This window comes from Oncorhynchus mykiss, chromosome 18 (assembly GCF_057628025.1).
Source record: "Oncorhynchus mykiss isolate SJ-2025 chromosome 18, ASM5762802v1, whole genome shotgun sequence".
Taxonomy (NCBI): Eukaryota; Metazoa; Chordata; class Actinopteri; order Salmoniformes; family Salmonidae; genus Oncorhynchus; species Oncorhynchus mykiss.
Genome location: NC_143039.1, coordinates 35180099 through 35200999, shown reverse-complemented (window position 1 = coordinate 35200999; position 20901 = coordinate 35180099). Strand labels below are relative to the sequence as shown.

General features: G+C 42.6%; 1 protein-coding gene across 1 annotated transcript in view; it reads right to left on the bottom strand.

Moving 5' to 3' along the window:
• Positions 1–2879: 2879 nt before the first annotated feature.
• LOC110495943 (pyridoxal kinase) overlaps positions 2880–20901 on the bottom strand; it is a 35133-nt gene continuing 17111 nt past the window's right edge. Inside the window, exons 3-11 of the mRNA XM_021571485.3 lie at positions 18785–18889; positions 16770–16853; positions 12320–12354; positions 10879–10964; positions 9791–9836; positions 8307–8418; positions 8040–8176; positions 5768–5834; positions 2880–5590 (exon numbers count right to left, since the gene is read on the bottom strand). Of these exons, the coding sequence (XP_021427160.1) occupies positions 5472–5590; positions 5768–5834; positions 8040–8176; positions 8307–8418; positions 9791–9836; positions 10879–10964; positions 12320–12354; positions 16770–16853; positions 18785–18889 (791 nt within the window). The 3' untranslated portion in view covers positions 2880–5471. The remainder of the gene's footprint in view (positions 5591–5767; positions 5835–8039; positions 8177–8306; positions 8419–9790; positions 9837–10878; positions 10965–12319; positions 12355–16769; positions 16854–18784; positions 18890–20901) is intronic.

Genomic DNA, 20901 nt, shown 5'->3' with positions numbered 1-20901 from the left:
ATTGACCATGCCATACAGATGTACAGAATACGGTTTTCGGCAAGCACCCTACCAGTGTCATGTTCATGAATTCAATGAAATTGTCAACCTTTGTTTGTCTGCTGTATTGGAGGAAACTAATATACATATTAGTTGCTTGTAGCAAAGTGTCCCCTGATAGGCATGCATTGACTTATGTACATGACAAGCATCGTATGGGATATGTTACCAGGAAAGATAGCTGACATTGCAGGTAGATATTGAATGTACAAAATTCAAACACGTGTCTATTTCAAATATATATATTTTTGAATGTAATTTTTATATGCCACATTTTTTACGTACTTTCAGTTTCAGCCAATTATGGACTTCCATGACCAGCCCCTTCCTTTGGCTGTCACGACTTCCGACGAAGTCGGCTCCTCTCCTTGTTCGGGCGGCGTTCGGCGATCGACGTCACAGGCTTTCTAGCCATCACCGCTCCATTTCTCATATATCCATTTGTTTTGTCTTGTTTCATACACACCTGGTTTTCATTCCATAATCACACTGCGTGCATTTAGTCCTCTGTTCCCCTCCATGTCTTTGTGTGTAATTGTTTATTGTTACGTGGATATTTGTCAGGCGCTGCACTTTTGTTATGTACCGTGTTTTTGGCACTAGTATGTTTTATGTGCTGTCATTGTTGACCGGTATTAAAGTGCGCCTGTTTACTGTAATCCGCTCTCCTGCACTTGACTTCGCCTCCCATATACACGCCTAACATTGGCAGTGTGTTGATACTAATTTACTTACAGAAAAAAAGCAGGTGGATATAATATAATCATTACTTTATTTTTTATTGCATCATAACATACATATTATATATTATAAATGTGGATTTGTACACTACAATCTTCATTGTAACATGTTATAAAATATTCAGGCTCAAAAAACGAAGCACTAAAAACTTTACCAAACAGTTAATACATTTCATTGTTTGCCCATTGAGAAAAGAAAATGTAAAAAGAAAATCTTCAACATAAGAACAAAAAGAAGAGCCAAGCATAGACTGGTCACTGTTAAAACCACTAAGGGACAGATACAGTTACAAAGGCAGGGGGTAGTAGGGGGCACTCAGTTACGCTTAATGCTTTGTTCGTAACCAAGTGAGAAGTGGGAATTTACCACATACAACTGGGGAAAAATCCACTTGAACGGGCCTCCAACTGGTAATTACTTGTGGGAAACTCATTCACCATCCTGAGCTCCCCTTTCTCCTACATGCTGACATCATCTACTAAGGACATAACCTCAAAACTGCATTTCCGGCAGTTAAATGCAACAAACATTATTTATAAAAAATCTATTAATATAGTTTTTGAACACTATAATTTGTTTACAAGTGTGACAGCTGTACTTTTAGTTTATGGTTTTCGCAGCTTGTTGGCCATTAGTCAATCAGCGTTTCTCGACGAGTTCAAAGCAGGTAATTGCAACCAACTAGTATTTACGACTTCACAACTTGTAAATTCCCACCTCCCACTTGGTTACGAATGCTGCATTAGTCAAAGATCTCCCTTTCTGTACTGACATCATGGTTAATGTTCTAGTGTTGCCTACTGTTTCTTGTATACATATGGCAAGAGTACATGTTATGATACTTTGCCATGGGACTATTTTAGGAGAGAGTCAACACTACAGCAAACACAGTGGTCCAAACAAAGAAACATCTCACTTTTTCTAAGACCTAAGACACAAAATGTTGCACACCATGTCAACAATCATCCTTAACCTATTTTTTTCATCACTACTGCAATCGAGCCACGTGCTATAGGCTGAATATTAGGGAAGAAGAGATTCCGGAATGTCCCATCTGATTCAAGGCAGTGCCCTCAAATATGTTTCAGAAATTGGCCATATCTTTAGAACAGATTCATGATCCACAGTACATACATATTCCACTGTCCACAACATATTTATACATATACTATATATATATATATATATATATATATATATATATACATGTATAAATAACATATATTTTGTAATCCACTGTAAACTATCCCACTACGTTTCCCCCAGGGAATGTGCTAAAACATTGCTGCAACAACAGTCAATATGTTCAAACTGTTTCCATAGTTTCCCACAGAATACTGGGAGAGCTGAAGATTTGGTTATGACCAGACTCCATTTTGAGGGCAACCCACTTCAGACCAACATATATATCTTGCCAGAAGACACAGACAGCCTCGACCATCCAACTCCCCAAAGCTCCTACTCAAAGTACACACTCGGACCACTCAATGGCAGTTTTAGGTGCTTCCGTTTTGGAGTTCAATGCCCACATACAGTATTTGGGTTCAAAAGCTGGCACAGCCAACAAACCTCACCACCACTGACTTAGTCAGCAGCTGGGCTATTCCTACGAGAGCACCGGAAAGGCTAGTTTCTGGATGATAAGTCATTGCTTCTCTTCTTCTTCTTTTTTTTTTTACTAGTTTCCCCCCACCCCACCCCACCCCACCCCATGCCCTCCCATAAAACCCCCAAACCCCATTACAGGAAATATACACTTACATACATGTACATACTCTCACACACACACGCAAACACACAAATGTACAGTAACGCACAGTTGGAACATATATTAAACAGTTCACTGGTTTCATGAAAAGCTGAGGAGTAAGTACATGTCAGTCAGAGCAGAACTAACCCCTGATTGGTCCTGCACACGGACACCCTGTCTGATGAGAAATGGTTGGTTCCTCAACTTTGAGTCCCTGTAACAGAGCATCTCCAGAAAGATCAAATCGGCTTTCTCCACATTGTTAATTTTTCAGAACAGAGGGTAAGATATGGAGAATTCCCTACAAAGCAGGGGCAGACAGAAAACTTACAGCAAGTTGGCTAAATAACAGGATTCATATTAACTTTATTGCAATTTCATGTCTGTATCAGGAAACAGCCAGTTCGGCACTCGATAACATAATTTGATTTCACAAGTTTGGCACAAACAGAGAAATCATATCAATATTATATCTGCCCAAGATATGTAAATATAAAAATACACAAAAAAGTATATGAATGTTTTGCACGTATAAAACGAACAGTGTAGATTATCCTTGCTAGACCTTACATCCAATTCAGACCAAAATAAAAGACATACGCATGGTAATTCCAATAACATTGAAATTTGAACACACAAGGATCATATATCAACAAATGTTGAAATGAGAGATCTCCAGCATTTCACACATTGTAAATAACAAATAACAAACAACACAAAAACATACAACCACAAAGTTAGTGACGTGCTTACAATGATCATACACTGATCATGATCTAAGCACCGAACATGGACAATTGATTTAAGAATCAACATACCCAAAACCATTGTCCTGTTGTGACATATGAGGTAAAACGTGTCTAAACCACCACTCCTCCACTGAAATAAGTGCCTCAGGTTCTATCCTATCCCTGATCAGTATTCTGCCCTCAGCTGTGCATGTATTTCACAAGGCTTGATTGATTGACAGATTGTTGGTTGGTTGATTTTTGCAGGCCAGATATTAGAGTTCGACCGATTAATCGGCATGGCCGATTAATTAAGGTCGATTTCCAGTTTTCATAACAATCGGTAATCGTCATTTTTGGACACCGTTTATGGCCGATTACATTGCACGCCACGAGGAGACTTCGTGGCAGGCTGACCACCTGTTACGCGAGTGCAGCAAGGAGCCAAGGTAAGTTGCTAGCTAGCATTAAACTTATCTTATAAAAAAACAATCAATCTTAACATAATCACTAGTTAACTACACATGGTTGATGATATTACTAGTTTAACCAGCTTGTCCTGCATTGCAAATAATCAATGCGGTGCCTGTTAATTTATCATTGAATCACAGCCTACTTCGCCAAACGGGTGATGATTTAACAAGCACATTCGCGAAAAAAGCACTGTCGTTGCACCAATGTACCTAACCATAAACATCAATGCCTTTCTTAAAATCAATACACAAGAATATTTTTTTAAACCTGCATACTTAGTTTAAAGAAATTCATGTTAGCAGGCAATATTAACAAGGGAAATTGGGTCACTTCTCTTGCGTTCAGTGCAAGCAGAGTCAGGGTATATGCAGCAGTTTGGGCCGCCTGGCTTGTTGCAAACTGTGTGAAGACCATTTCTTCCTAACAAATACCGTAATTAATTTTCCAGAATTTTCCATAATTATGACATAACATTGAAGATTGTGCAATGTCACAGCAATATTTAGATTTATGGATCCCACCCATTCGATAAAATATAGAATGGTTCCGTATTTCACTGAAATAATAAATGTTTTGTTTTCGAAATGATAGTTTCTGGATTTGACCATATTAATGACATAAGGCTCATATTTCTGTGTGTTTATTATATTATAATTAAGTCTATGATTTTTGATAGAGCAGTCTGACTGAGCGGTGGTAGGCAGAAGCAGGCTCGTAAGCATTTATTCAAACAGCACTTTCCTGCGTTTTCCAGCAGCTCTTCGCAATGCTTGAATCACAGCGCTGTTTATGACTTTAAGCCTATCAATTCCCGAGATTAGGCTGGCAATACTATAGTGCCTATAAGAACATCCAATAGTCAAAGGTATATGAAATACAAATAGCCCTATAATTCCTATAACAACTACAACCTAAAACTTCTTAACTGCGAATATTGAAGACTCATGTTAAAAGGAACCACCAGCTTTCATATGTTCTCATGTTCTGAGCAAGGAACTTAAATGTAAGCTTTTTTACATGACACATATTGCACTTTTACTTTCTTCTCTAACACTGTGTTTTTGCATTATTTAAACCAAACTGAACGTGTTTCATTATTTATTTGAGACTAAATAGATTTTTATTTATGTATTATATTAAGTTAAAATAAAAGTGTTCATTCATTATTGTTGTAATTGTCCTTATTACAAATATATATATAAAAATTGTCCGATTAATCGGTATCGGCTTTTTTTGGTCCTCCAATAATCGGTATTGGCGTTGAAAAATCATAATCGATCAACCTCTACCAGATATAACCTCGGCCTTAGCTAGCCTGGGCCACCACATTGCCACCGTAGTTAGCTAGTGCTGCAACTCCAATAGGCCTAAGCCTTGTGATGCCTGGCCTTGGAATAGTCTAGGCCTGGGCTGGGCTGTGAAGCTGTGTGTGCAGGACAAACCAAGAGGTTAGGCGAGCTCATAGAGGGAGTGGGAGAGATGAAGAGAGACCGAGAGAGACCAGGTTGTCAAAGAGAGGTGCGCAAGGTGCAGTAGCCCCCACCCCAGTCCCTCCTCTGCTCACCCCCCAGTCTGTCCATCCATACCCTGCTAAGTCTCCTCATATGGAAATGTTGTGCTCTGTAAGAGATTTCTAAGGCAATGTCACATTACAGATAAAAATGTACAACACCTATACATTGTGCGGTTGTGGAGCGGGTGGAGGGGTGGGTGGTGGAGGGGGATGGGATGTGGGGGCTCTATAGGGTTAGGACAGTAGCCTCCATCACGATGGCGGGGTCCTCGATGTCCGCTTTGCTCTGAACCATTCTCAGCTCCAGTTGAGGTGGGCTGGGTTTTCGGCCAGGCCCTGCTAACTCTGAAAGAGAGAAAAAGAGAGAAAGATGGAGGGGGGAAAAGAGGAGAGAGAGAATCACCCAGAGAAAGAGAAAAACAAAGACAGAAGGAGCAAAGGAACGCTCAAGAATCTTAAACACGAGCACATGTACACACAAACACTTCTTAGAGTGCGTAAAATGATGCTTGATTGTCTTACCGTGAGCATAGGAGATGGTCCTCTTGATAACGTGATGCATGACTGAGAAAGTCTTCTCACATGCAGTCTAACAGAGAGAGAGAGAAAGACAGAGACTTGTTTGTCAAAGCAATATTGAAACTTTCAAAGGAAATTAAGCCGCCATCCTGATCCTTCTTTTACAATTGCAGTTTTAAAATCCTAGGACTGAGCACCCCGTCAGTGGTCCAGACAACTTTTGAAACATTGGGAACAGCGCCAGCGTACCACAACTATCAAGTTACCTTGAGAATTGTTCGGGGAAGTTCGAATGGTGGGAACGTAGCTGACTGATTGATATCACTATTATTCTAAGTATGATGCTGACAGTATCAGTGGTGAGATTTAGCTGTAAGAGAGAGAGAGCTATAAAACCTAGACGGTGCCCCTCCAATCTATTCTATTGATTGCTTCTGTGACAGCAGGGACAGCGCCACGGAGGGCCATTACTATCACACTCCGGGGTGAAGTTTCCCCTAGATCTCAGATCATCTTCCCCTTCCCCAATCTTCACCATTAGTGGGGGAAATGCAAAACTGACTCAAGATCAGCATGTAGGGCAGTGGTCCCCAACCGGTCGATCGCGATTGGTCCATCTCCAAGCCATTCCTACTCAATCACCAAAACATTTCTGTAAAAAAAAACGAATAATAAAGCCTTACGTTCCTCTTTAAAAAAATGGTTTTATGCTGTGGAGGCAAAGGATTCCTAACTAGAGTCCTTATAAAAATCAATGTAAAAAAAAAAAGAGTTCACGTTAAAATCTGAACAGTAGGTGCACTTGATTCAGCAGCCCTAGTGCCAGGAAGGCAAAGTGTTACCATTTTAAACGATTTCATGTGTCTGAAGGTAGAACACCGCCTACCCGACAGGCCCAGAGGGCAGATCAAGTGCACCTAAAGGTCTACCGCTAGCCAATCACATAGCTCAGATAGTTAGCTAGTTTCCTTTGACCATATGCTGTAAAAAGAAGCCTCAAACGCACAGCAAAGTTGGTAATGTGAGATTTCAAAACGTTTAAAACCCAGACTAGAGAGAGACTCACCGAATAGAGCAAAGTGCTGATGTTTTTATGAGTAAGTTCCTGTTTAAGTTGTTATTCAGCACTGTCAACACTTTGTTCAACAGTTTTATAAGTCATACAATGTGCGTTCTCCCTACTTCCACTCACACTACAACCAGCACTGCAGCTGCAATGAATGAGTATAGCAAAGTGTTTCGATAAGTTTGCATAGTTATTATTAGTGGCTTGTGTCTTTTTTAATATCAAAGAATATTTCACTTCTCTGGTCATTGGAGTAACAACATGAATTGGTGCATAAAGCAGACATAATGCAGTGCGACTTAAGTTCCGCCATCAGCTGGAAGACTGTGTCCCCTTTTCCGAGCTGAGGGAGAGAGAGAGAGAGGGATGGTGAGTCAGATAAGAGGCAGCCTCAACGCTGCTCCCTCCCCTCAGATTGATCATCAGACGCAGGCCATCAGTCTAGTAAAAAAAAAGAAGCTAATTATTATGCTCACTCAGCTATGCCTCACAAGGAATTTAACAAATGATCTATTACCAGTCTGATCATATACCAAACTGTCACGCCCTTGATCTGTTTCACCTGTCCTTGTTGATTGTCTCCACCCGACTCCAGGTGTCGCCCGTTTCACCATTACGCCCTGTGTATTTATACCGGTGTTTTCTGTCTGTCTGTTGCCAGTTCATCTTGTTTTGTCAAGCTTACCGGCGTTTGTCCTGTCAGCGCCTGTCTTTTCCCAGCTTCTCTTTTTCTCTTCTTCTTGGTTTTTGACCCTCGTCTGTCCTGACCCTGTAACCGCCCGCCTGATCAATCTGCCCGTCCCTGAGCCTGCCTGCCGTCATGTACCTTTGCTCCTACTCTGGATTATCGACCCCTGCCTGCCTTGACCTGTCGTTTCCCTGCCCCTGTGGTTACATTAAACATTGTTACTTCACACAGTCTGCACTTGGGTCTTACCTTCGTACCAATATGCAGTGATACTATATTGGGCCTATAACCTATTGAACAAACCTCATTGCTACAGAACTGTTTTTAATTGGTTAATGTTGCATAGGCCTAATGTTTTTTTAAGTCGTGTTAAAAAAAAAAAAATGTGAGCAGTAGATCTCGACTTGCATTTTGTCTCAGAAATGGTTAGTGACCAATGATCTATGGGCAACTTCACCTCAGTCTTTGGTGCCAAATCAGTCCTCTAGGTTTTATAACTGGCTTTAGTGTACACTGCAGACCTTGAGGTCGTTGGGGTAGTGGTGAGTCCAGGCCAGCAGCATCGCAGCAAACAGGTCCCCTGTCCCCACAAACACAGCGTCCACCTTGGGGATCTCCATACGGACCCTCTGGGTGGACTTGGTACCATCAGGCATCACTGGAGATGCAAGAAGAGGAAATGTTACACCAATGACCAATGATTCACAGATGGGATATAAAACCATGACAGTTACATCAATTACTAATGGTCATTGTTAGTTTGCCCACTCTTGACCACACACACTTACACGTCCTCTGGCTGCCCAGGGACACAAGGAAGCGGTCACCCAGACGCGAGGGCAGGTCAGAGCTGGTGATGACCACCGTGTCAGGACCCATCTTATGGAGCAGGTCCATCACCTGGGAAAAGAGGCAGCAGCCAGGGGAAAAGGGTCAAAGGTCAACTACCTGCTACATCTAAATGGTGCCACGTCCCTATTCAAATACTTAAAAAATGCACCCTTCTGTGTAGAGCCATGGTTGAGCTGGTAACACCCAGCACATATTCATGCCTCCCCAGCAGAGACAGGGCTTCAATCCCCGTCTCCACCCTTCTTGGGAATACAGATATGCATCTGTTGGTCACAGATACCTTTAAAAAAAAAGTAGGGGCATGGATCAGAAAACCAGTCAGTATTGGCGGGAATTGGAACACGCTGTCGTACACATAGATCCAGATCATCCCAAACATGCTCAACGGGTGACATGTCTGGTGAGTATGCAGGCCATGGAAGAACTGGGAAATGTTCAGCTTCCAGGAGTTGTGTACAGATCCTTGCGACATGGGACTGTGTATTATCATGCTGAAACATGAGGTGATGGTGGCAGATGAACGGCACGACAATGGCACGTCACAGTATATCTGTGCATTGAAATTACCATCAATAAAATGCAATTGTGTTCGATGTCCAAAGCTTATGCCTGCCCATACCATAACCCCACCGCCACCATGGGGCACTCTGTTCACAATGTTGACATCAGCAAACTGCTCGCCCACACGACGGCATATACACTGTCTGCTTTCTGCCCGGTACAAATGAAACCGGGATTCATCCATGAAAAGTACTCCTATCCAGCATGCCAACGACTACCGTAGGTGCGCATTTGCCCACTGAAGTCAGTTACGACGCCGAACTGCAGTCAGGTCAACACCATGGTGAGGATGACGAGGACACAGATGAGCTTCCCTGAGAAGGTTTCTGACAGTTTCTCTTCGGTTGTGCAAACCCAGTTTTATCAGCTGTCCCGGGGGCTGGTCTCAGACGATCCCGCAGGTGAAGAAGCTGGATGTGGAGGTCCTGGACTGGTGTGATTACACGTGGTCTGCGGTTGTGAGGCCGGTTGGACAAAGTGCCAAATTCTCTAAAACAACGTTGGAGGCGGCTTATGGTAGAGAAATGAACATTCAAATATCTGGCAACATCTCTAGTCGACATTCCTGCAGTCAGCATGCTAATTGCACACTCCCTCAAAACTTGAGACATTATTTTTTTTAAATACACCATTTATTTTTGCCTTGAGGAAATCACAACTGTCATGGAAGGCTTGGTGAAAACAATGGTGTGGATGCCATCTGCTTGTTTACATGTCAGTGAATACCTCCAGGAAGGAAGAATCCATTTTATTGGTGTTTAAACATGGCCCATGGATTATGTACAAGGTTTGACATGACTTGATGACAACTTTGCAACATAATATATCTGTTGCATGTTCTATGGCATCTAAGACTCACCTCCACTGCATCTTTCTCTGTGCTAATGTTCTTCCCTGTCAGGAGCCTGGAGGACAAACATGTGCACATTAATAAGGTCACACACACACACACACACACAAACACGCCCACGGTAATTTAACCTTGACACCAGAGGAGGCTGGTGGGGGGAGCTATAGGAGGACGGGTACATTGTAATTGCTGGAATGGAATAAATGGAACAAACACATCTGTTCCATTCATAACATTCCAGTCATTAGAATGAGCCCGTACTCCTATATCTCCCCCCACCAGCCTCCTCTGCTTGACACTAACACCACATTCATTGTAAACAGCAACCAACAAACAGTCTAAGGAAGAGTCTGTTTAGTGTTCTTCTATAGTGTTCTAGTGCCATAGTGAGAGACAGTGAGCAACATTTACGCCATCATCTCCAAGTTAAACGAGTGAGACTATCATTAGGCTGTGGAAACACTTCAGACACAACGGACAGTATATTATTATTCATCTGTAATTCCATGGGTATCCACCAGAGGGACCCTGTGCACCACTAGAACTGGGATTGCAGTGACGAGTGAGGAGATGATTCAGAAGTAGGGTTGAAAGGAGGGAGGGTAGAAGCAGTGGAGCAGACACACACAAACCGACACAGCACACACAAACCGACACAGCACACACAAACCAACACAGCACACACAAACCAACACAGGAACAATGATGGAAGAATACAGACAAAAACACAAGCAAACAAACACAGAGAGGAGTGACTGGGTATCAAGAACCATCAACTCAGTGTAGCAACCACCTTACTGACATGCTACACACCATACATAGGCCTTTAGTGTATCTGTATATCATTTGATGGGATATTGAGTTAAATGACATCAATGTAGTTGATTAGGATGTGGGTGAGGCTTCGTGATACTGATAGTAACAGATACGACACAGTCCCTGGGGTGCTTTAACGCTCCGTCTCTCTCTCTCACACACACACACACACACACACACACACACACACACACACACACACACACACACACACACACACACACACACACACACACACACACACACAGCAGGAGCAGCCTTATAGGTTCACTATTACTCACTCTGCTTCAAACTGATTGGGTGTGATGATGTCGGCCACTGGCACTACCTTGTTCTTGTAGACCGGGTGCAGGTTCTCAGGAACGTACTGGAGACAGGAAGAAACACATCAGTACCGGTGAGCAGGTACACACACTCGCGCACACACACACACACACAGGGTGCATCTCAATCACCTGAAGTGGCTGCCTCTCCTCATCAGCCCTTATTTATCTACACCGAGCTGAAATTGCTGCCTAGCTCAGATCAGAGCAGACGAAGGAAAGGGGACGAGGAAAGCAAGCAACTTTAGACTACTGAGATGCTTAGCAAGGAAAGGATGGATGCATTGAGCCAATCAGAATGATGAGCACATCTTGTCCAAACAAACAAGTATACACACCATTTTTCTCAATGTCACTATATACATCAACAAACAGTATGCATGTAGGCCCTTGTGCTCTCTCTACCTATCAAACACACACACAAACTCTAGTGTACGCACACACACACACTGTAACACGTACGCACTATGAGTCACAATCGAGCAAATTATTCCGCATAATTCTCTCCGTACAAACAGCGAGGGCATACAGCGAGGCTCATGTTAATTTAATCTGTCACTGTGAAATGAGATGTGGTCTAACCTTCCCCAGTCCACCCTCTGCAATACTCACACGTCACACACACACCCACACCTTGATGCAACAATGACATAATGTCAACTGATCCCTGATGCTCGGCCCATAAAGGTAAAGAAGAGATTTCAGTAAGTGGGGGGGGGGGGGGGGGTGAGAGAGGGAGAAAGACAGGGACAGGAAGAGACAGACAGAGAAAGGACAAAGGACAGCAGAAAGTGAAAGCAGAAAACTTGCCAGTGGTTTTTCTTTTTTCTTTATTTTTTGTTGTTGAATTTTGACTCCTTTTTCTCCCCAATTTCGTGGTATCCAATTGTTTAGTAGCTACTATCTTGTCTCATCGCTACAACTCCCGTACGGGTGCCAGTGGTTTTTCAACGGACAATGGAGATCATTATCCATCAAAAAATGCTCAACATGCCCTTTTACCTATGCAGCTCATCCAAAAAGAGTTGTCTTGAACAGACAACTGATGAGTGCATATAAGATTTCCGTTTATGTGTCTCAGTGTGGCTGCGGTCTTAGGCTTAACTCATTGGTTCAGGTAAAGCTGAAGTTCAGCGTTGCCCCATTGAATGAGATTGAGCAGGAGTAGTGACATCACTTACTAGTACCATCTGATCCCTCATTAAAGGCACAGTACTCTCTGGTGACCTGGATTGTGTAGGATACATTCCTACCACTGTCAGTGTGGGTTCAAATCCGACCCACTGTCTATGATGAACTCTTCCAATGAACTCTTCCCCACTATTCTCTTTTCATGATATTTTCTGCTCTGTTCAATAAAAGGTACAAAATACAGGCAGCGTAACACAAAAGTACTCACCATGGAGCCATGGTCCCCCAGCACCGGGTCACACACTGAAAAGGCAAACGAGAACACACTCAATCCCTAACACAGATCTCTCAGGTTTCACACAGACATTACAGATGTTTTTGTATCGAAGTTAAGCTGACCCAAGACGTCTTCTGACTAGGTTCATCATCAGCTAATTACATCAAACACCTGGGTCGTATTCACTAGACACCACACAGAAGAGAACGGGACGAAATGGGGATGGACCACAAGAACAAAGAAATTCTCGTTTTCATTTTCCGTTGCAAAATGTTTTGCTGTGTTGTATACTAATGAATACGACACTGCCCTCAGAACAGACTGTAAACATGCGCTTACAGCCGTTTTATTCATCCTGCTCCTACATGTTGTTCAGCTAATTTACATGGAAATGCATGGGCGTTATTAAATTATGTCAACTTTAATCTTAGTTTGCAGCTTAATTGACAATTATTTACTTGGGACTCGCTGATACAGATACAACGGTCCTGTCAGCACTTTTTCTAAATGCATTAAGGGCTTTAGGCGTCCGCATACTTAGGTTCAGAATTTAAAAAATAGGCAGAATTAATCTAAAATAGAGGGCATTCGGGAAAGTATTCAGACCCCTTCCCTTTTTCCACATTTTGTTATGTTATAGACTTATTCTAAAATGTATTCAATTAAAAAAAATCCTCATCAATCTACACACAATACTCTAATGATGAAGCAATTTTCTTTGGTAATTTATTGAAAAATATATTTAAAATAAATCTTATTTACATAAGTATTCAGACACCTTTGCTATGAGACTTGAAATTGAGTTCAGGTGCATCCTGTTTCATCTTTGAGATGTTTCTACAACTTGATTGGAGTTCACCTGTGGTAAATTTAATTGATTGGACATGATTTGGGATGGCACACACCTGTCGATATAAGGTCCCACAGTTGACAGTGTATGTCAGAAAAAAAACAAAGCCTTGAGGTAGAAGGAATTGTCCGTAGAGCTCCGAGACAGGATTGTGTCAAGGCACAGATCTGGGGAAGTGTACCAAAAAATGTATGCAGCATTGAAGGTCTGCAAGAACACAGTGGCCTCCATCATTCTTAAATGGAAGAAGTTTGGAAGACTTTATAGAGATGGCCTCCCAGCCAGACTGAGCAATCGGGGGAGAAGGGCCTTGGTCAGGTAGGTGACCAAGAACCCAATGGTTCCTCTGTGGAGATGGGAGAACCTTCCAGAAGGACAACCATCTCTACAGCACTCCACCAATCAGGCCTTTTTGGTAGAGTGGCCAGACGGAAACCACTCCTCAGTAAAAGGCACATGACAGCCTGCTTGGAGTTTGCCAAAAGGCACTTAAATGACTCTCAAACCATGAGATGAAACCAATATTAATCTCTTTTGCCTGAATGCCAAGCGTTACGTTTGGAGGAAACCTGGTACCATCCCTACGGTGAAGCATGGAGGTGGCAGCATCATGCTGTGGGGGTGTTTTTCAGCGGCAGGGACTGGGAGACTAGTCAGGATCAAAGGAAAGATGAATGGAGCAAAATACAGAGAGATCCTTCATAGGGATCTGCAGAGAAGAATAGAAGACACTCCCCAAATACAGGTGTACCAGGCTTATAGCATCATACCCAATAAAACTGTAGGCTGTAATGGCTGCAAAAGGTGTTTCAACAAAGTACTGAGTAAAGTGTCTGAATACAGTTGAAGTCAGAAGTTTACATACATCTTAACCAAATACATTTAAACTCAGTTTTTCACAACTCCTGACATTTAATCCTAGTAAAAATTCCCTGTCTTAGGTCAGTTAGGGAAACCACTTTATTTTAAGAATGTGAAATATCAGAATAATAGTAGAGACAATTATTTATTTCAGCTTTTATTTCTTTCATCACATTCCTAGTGGGTCAGAAGTTAGTATCAATTAGTATTTGGTAGCATTGCCTTTAAATTGTTTAACTTGGGTCAAACGTTTCAGGTAGCCTTCCAAAAGCTTCCCACAATAAGTTGGGTGAATTTTGGCCCATTCATCTTGACAGAGCTGGTGTAACTGAATCAGGTTTGTAGGTCTCCTTGCTCACACACGCTTTTTCCGTTCTGCCCACAAAGTTTCTATGGGATTTGAGGTCAGGGCTTTGTGATGGCCACTCCAATACCTTGACTTGTTAAGGACTGCTGTCCTTAAGCCATTTTGCCACAACTTTGGAAGTATGCTTGGGGTCATTGTCCATTTGGACAAACCATTTGCGACCAAGCTTTAACTTCCACATCATTTTCCTTCTCATGATGCCATCTATTTTGTGAAGTGCACCAGTCCCTCCTGCAGCAAAGCACCCCCACAACATGATGCTGCCACCCCCGTGCTTCACGGTTGGGATGGTGTTCTTCGGCTTGCAAGCATCTCCCTTTTTCCTCCAAACATAATTAAGGATGGTCAATATGGCCAAACAGTTCTATTTTTGTTTCATCAGACCAGAGGTAATTTCTCAAAAAAGTATGATATTTTGTCCCCATGTGCAGTTGCAAACCGTAGTCTGGCTTTTCTGTGGCGGTTTTGGAGCAGTGGCTTCTTCATTGCTGAGCGGCCTTTCAGGTTATGTCGATATAGGACTCATTTTACTGTGGATATAGATACTTTTGTACCTGTTTCCTCCAGCATCTTCACAAGGTCCTTTGCTGTTGTTCTGAAATTGATTTGGACTTTTCTCACCAAAGTACGTTCATCTCTAGGAGACAGAATGCGTCTCCTTCCTGAGCGGTATGACGGCTGCGTGGTCCCATGGTGTTTATATTTGCATACTATTGTTTGTACAGATAAACGTGGTACATTCAGGCATTTGGAAATTTCTCCATAGGATGAACCAGACTTGTGGAGGACTACAATTTTTTTCTGAGGTCTTGGCTGATTTCTTTTGATTTTCCCATGATGTCAAGCAAAGAGGCACTGAGTTTGAAGGTAGGCCTTGAAATACATCCACATGTACACCTCCAATTGACTCAAATGATGTCAATTAGCCTATTAGAAGCTTCTAAAGCCATGACATCATTTTCTGGAATTTTCGAAGCTGTTTAAAGCCACAGTCAACTTAATGTATTAAACTTCTGACCCACTGGAATTGTGATACAGTGAATTATAAGTGAAATAATCTGTCTGTAAACAATTGTAGAAAAAATTACTTGTGTCATGCATAAAGTAGATGTCCTAACCGACTTGCCAAAACTATAGTTTGTTAACAAGAAATTTGTGGAGTGGATGAAAAACAAGTTTTAATGACTCCAACCTAAGTGTATGTAAACGTCCTACTTCCTACTTCAACCTACTAACCCCAGTTTTTGCAGGGGTTAGTCTTAATCACGCAATTTTACATGTGACTAAGATGTTTGGTGCAGTATTTCTCATGTGAAAAAATGTGCATGAAAACTAGTCGTCACTTGTCGACTGACAACACTTCATGTTCTCACTCCTACTAGGAGTAGTACTGTTGACCAATCACTGACAAAGGGGGCTAGACTTCGCCTACCGAACTTCGGCTTGCTTCAGGAAAAAAATTTGTGTGCACAAACAGCCCAAAAAGAACCTGCTGAAGACCAAAACAAACAAAATGTTGTCATAATATATGCATGACCTGTTTCAACTGGGAAGCATACGGCAAGCTATATTCTACATCAAGCTTGTCATTATCCTGAAACCCGGATGAAGGCAGCTTAGCTGTCGAATAACAGCTGTCAGCTGCTCTGACATCAGCTGTCAGAGCAGCTTACCGATCATTGCACCTGTACATAGCCCATCTGTAAATAGCCCACCCAACTGCCTCATCCCCATATTGTTTTTGTTTTTTTGCTCCTTTGCACCCCAGTATCTCTACTGGCACATTCATCTTCTGTACATCTATCACTCCAGTGTTTAATTGCTAAATTGTATTTTTTCCCCCACTATGGCCTATTTATTGCCTTACCTCCCTAATCTTACTACATTTGCACACACTGTACATAGATTTTTCTATTGTGTTATTGACTGTATGTTTGTTTATCCCATGTGTATCTCTGTGTTGTTTTTGTCGCACTTCTTTGCTCTATCTTGGCCAGGTCGCAGTTGTAAATGAGAACTTGTTCTCAACTGGCCTACCTGGTTAAATAAAGGTGAAATAAAAAATAAAATGTCAAATCTATTAAATGTATTGCTTCGGAGCCATGAGAGTGTGAGGCTTTTCTTTTCTTTGTGTCCTTACCCTTCTGCCAACCCAAACCTGAAGAGGATGATACAATAGCTAGGGCCAGGAGTTTTTCCAGACCAGTTCTCCCTGGTCAGGAGGTCAGGAAAAACTCTTGGCCCTAACAATAACCCATACAGGCATCTTGAACTTGTGATTAGCAGTGGTCGAACACCACCCTGTTGATTTGAACAGATGTGCAAGACACACACACATAGGGGTGACAGCGAGGGATACACACCATACACAAGGTTAGGATTGGCCCTCTTCAGCTCTTGTACGATGTCCACAACCATCTCCAGAAAGGAAGTGTCTCGAGTGTACCCTGAAGGGAGAATATGATTCAAGGTCAAAACCAACTCCTCAATGTCTCAATAAAGTTTTATACCGTTCACTGCAGACAAAACCAACCCCTCACCCAGGGCTCTAATGAGAGGGTCAGGGATCATGGTGTGACAGTGAGTGTGTCAGTGCTTTCTCAGAGTGGACACAATTAATGCTTTTTCATGGACCATGTCACGCCTGAGATTCTCATTGTATTTGCATAGAGGCAGGTGGAGTCTTTTCTGCAGTGTTTGTGTGCATGAGAGCAGGACCTGCTGTCGCTGCAGTGCTGGCTGTACGTACAATAGGTAGGAGATAAGGGCCAGAAGAGAGGAAGACAGAGAGGGAGAAGATTCAATGGAAATGCTGATGTAAGGCTTGTTTGTGTGGGTGCCTCACTTTTGTGCTCGGCCACCAGGCTCTCAGTGAGGGAAAGCCCATGTCCTCATGGCCAATTTAAACACACAGGGGCTAACTGTCTCAACACCAATTCCCTTCCTAGTCCCTAACCCTAGATTTTTGCCAATCTGAAGGGTCTGGATAGGTATGAGTGTAAATAAGGTCACACTGCTTGCTTAGCGACTAATGCTTCCTCCTAACTTGGCTCATACCGAGGGCTCGAACACAGGACCTCTGGCTTGCAAACATACATGACCGCCCTCCTGACGCTTGCTATTTGGCAGCGCAAGTGGGGACACTTCAGACTAAGGTGTGACTTTCACACATCTCTATGCACTACATGAGCAGTGTACTAGTTGAGCTTCCACCATATTTCTTACATTTTACCGATCTGTTAATTACAAAGATTTAGGGCCACGGGAAGAGTTGGGAATAGGGAGCAAATTGGCACGGCTAGATTCTAACTCAAACTACACTCATTCAGTTTATCCACTTATTGGATGATATACGCAGTGTACTTCATGCCATGTATGTGACCGCAGATACATCTGTAAGTCCCATTTGTAAGCTATGTTTCTTACAGACAAAGTTTCAACTGACAAATGCTGTCTGTCTCACGCCAATAGTCTTGGTCACTCCTAAGAGTCTATTTAAGGTGAACCTTTTAATTGTTGGTGATATACAGTACGTAGCCTATGTTTTTAGCTGTGCTCACCTCTTAAGTCTCAACTACTCTAGTGTGTCCGTAACAATTACTTCCAAATGTCTAGCAGTCTGTCTTAATAAAAGAGCTGACCAACCAATAGTCTGGTAACTAGAATGTAGCTGTTCCAACACATTCCAGTTTAGCTACATTTCACACCATGACAGATTCACAAGGACTCGGGAAAGAATAAAACCATGACCTTCACTCTCTCCTCTCCTCTGCTTGTCTGCTCCCTCTTTCTCTCTCCCTCTCTCTTCTCCTCTCCCTCTCAAGGTGATAGGAGAGGAGATGTAATCCATCAGGGAGTGCCAGCGTTTTTGTTCCGTCCCTCTCTCTCTGGGCCAGGGCTAGCAGAGCACGACGGCTACCACAGAACAGTGGCTGTGGGCGAACATCTGACAGCCTGACTGACATCAGGTTCTGCAAACCCTGCAGCCGACACCATCTCTGTCTAGGTGACCTCATGAGGCTCATATCCATCTACTGCTTCCTGTGTTCTCCCTGGAAAGCTACAGGGGGAGCTGAGGACTGACGAGAACAACATCTGTCTGAAGAGAATGTACGCCTTGACCAGAAGCAGGCACTCTCTGAAGCTATTGACTTAGCTAGCTGCTCTCTATAAAATGTTTATTCAGCTAGCTAACTGTTATCTCCTTTTTTTTCTAGTTTCTTTTTTGACTGTATACTGCAATTCCGCTTTTAGCAGTGAACGTGTACAAGACAGTCTAACCAATCATAAATAAAGACTTGATGTAAACTAACAACCATCCCCAGTCTACTAGCACTGCTACCGCTAGCCTTCACTTCTTTCTGTGTGTGCGTCTCACCTGTGAGAACATAGTCGTAGTGGTGGACGTTGTTGAGCTTGATCCCCTCGTAGAGGACGTGTAGCTCGTCAGCTGTCAGCACCTGGCCTTTCCAGTGGGAGTAGCCTAGGACAGAAGTCAGGGGTTAGAGGTGAGGGGTCAGGGAGACAACATGACAATTTCCACAACAGATTGACAACACTTCCTCTGTAATGGATTTAACAATGGTGAAAGCTCCCTCCACCAATGCTTTTCAATCTATGACGGGGATTGAGCCAGTGCAACTTTGGGGAATCGGGACACAATCAGACCAACTGACAGTTCACAACATAGGTTAGTATCTTCATTCATTTCTATGGTTTAAATGATGAAAACTACAGTTGATGTTTCTTCTACACAGAGGAGGCCTAGAGAAGCCCCCAGCCACAGTGAGACGGTGCCGCAGGAATTGTGATGTCACACTTCAGGTGAGTCACCCAGCATATCACATGGTGTGGTGCTGGTTGCCTAGTAACAGGCCAGAAGAAAGCCTGAGGGGCTGAGAGCAATAAAGAGTTGCTGCTGCTCGTGTGTGTGTGTGTGTGTGTGTGTGTGTGTGAGGAGAGGAGAGGAAGGGCTGGCTCTATTCGTCATACTTTTCTGTTGTCGCAATTGCATAACTCGCTGCTGGGAAGAGCATTTTCAGCTCGTCACAATCCAAGACACACACACATACACAAACACACACACACGTTTTCTTCAGCACGTGCAGAGTGAAGAAGAGACAGAGATAGACACTGCGTATCCTTCCCCACTGGGAAGATAACCGCCACTGCGTTTTGAGCTGAATCTACCCATCAGGCCCTGCTTCTCTTTGCCCCCTAAAGCTAACACAGAGAGACACTTACACAGACACACACACATTAAAAACACTGTTCTTTAAAATCTTGCAAGAATACTATTGGGCAAGGGAAAAGACAAAATGTTACATCCCAAATGGTACCCATTCCCAATATAGTGCACTACTTTTGACCAGAGCCCTTTTGCCACTATAGGAAATAGGGTGCCATTTGGTACACAATCAGAAATAAAACTGCAGTGGCTAGCCTAAGTAATTCACATAAATAAAGTCTTGATCCTCCTCATTGCAATAATGTTTGATGTGTGATGAGCGGCGAGACCCTTGTGACTGGGGCAAGATTTTGCTCTACATTGCTATGATGTTCCAGAATCTAAATGATGTGTGATGTTCCACACAGAAACTCAATGAACTGTGTGTGATTGTGTGCTTACGAGAAAAAAAGACTGCTGAGTTAGTAGATACAGTAATGATCCAATCGATATAGCATGTTCCTGTCTCGAAAGAAACTACAGTAAAAACCTGTAACAATGGGCACCCTTAAGCAGTAATAAAGAGGTGGCATCCTCTCATCCTTAGCCAAAACGGAACTGCTTATAAAGGATAAGTCTGAGCCAAGTCTTTTCAAAAAGTAGTTTCCATTAACCCAGTGCAGGGACATAAGAATGGCAGCTAACAACAAAAATAACCAGAGGAATGAGTCTGATTTAGGTGGCAACACATTTTAAGGCATTCACGGATGGATAATTCATGAGCGACGTGTATGGGGTCTTTTAATTATTATGCACTTTTTGGGCATCATGTCCCAAAGAATCTGTATTTTTGAATTTATTTGTATCTTTATTTCGACAGAGAGTCATGCTGAGACCAAGGTCTCTTTTACAGATGAGCCTTGTATCAAATACACATCAATACACATTAATATACACATTAACATAAACCAATACACAAAAATCAAATGAAATCATAGAAAACAAACACATTCTTCAGTAAAAATGTTCTTAATTAGCCGTTTGAATTGCCCTAGAGGCACCAACTCTTTTTTCCCCCCTCGGTGCATTCAAAATAACTTAAAACCTGAACATAATAACAAACTTAAGCTTAAATCACTCAGAGCACGTGGTCAAACTCATTCCACGGAGGGCCGAGTGTCTGCGGGTTTTCACTCTGCTCTAGTACTTGATTGATGAATTAAGGTCACTGATTAGTAAGGAAAACCCATCACCTGGTTGTCTAAGTCTTCCCCTGAGGTATCATGTAAACTTCAGGACTTAAAGCGGATTTAAACACGGTTGATTTG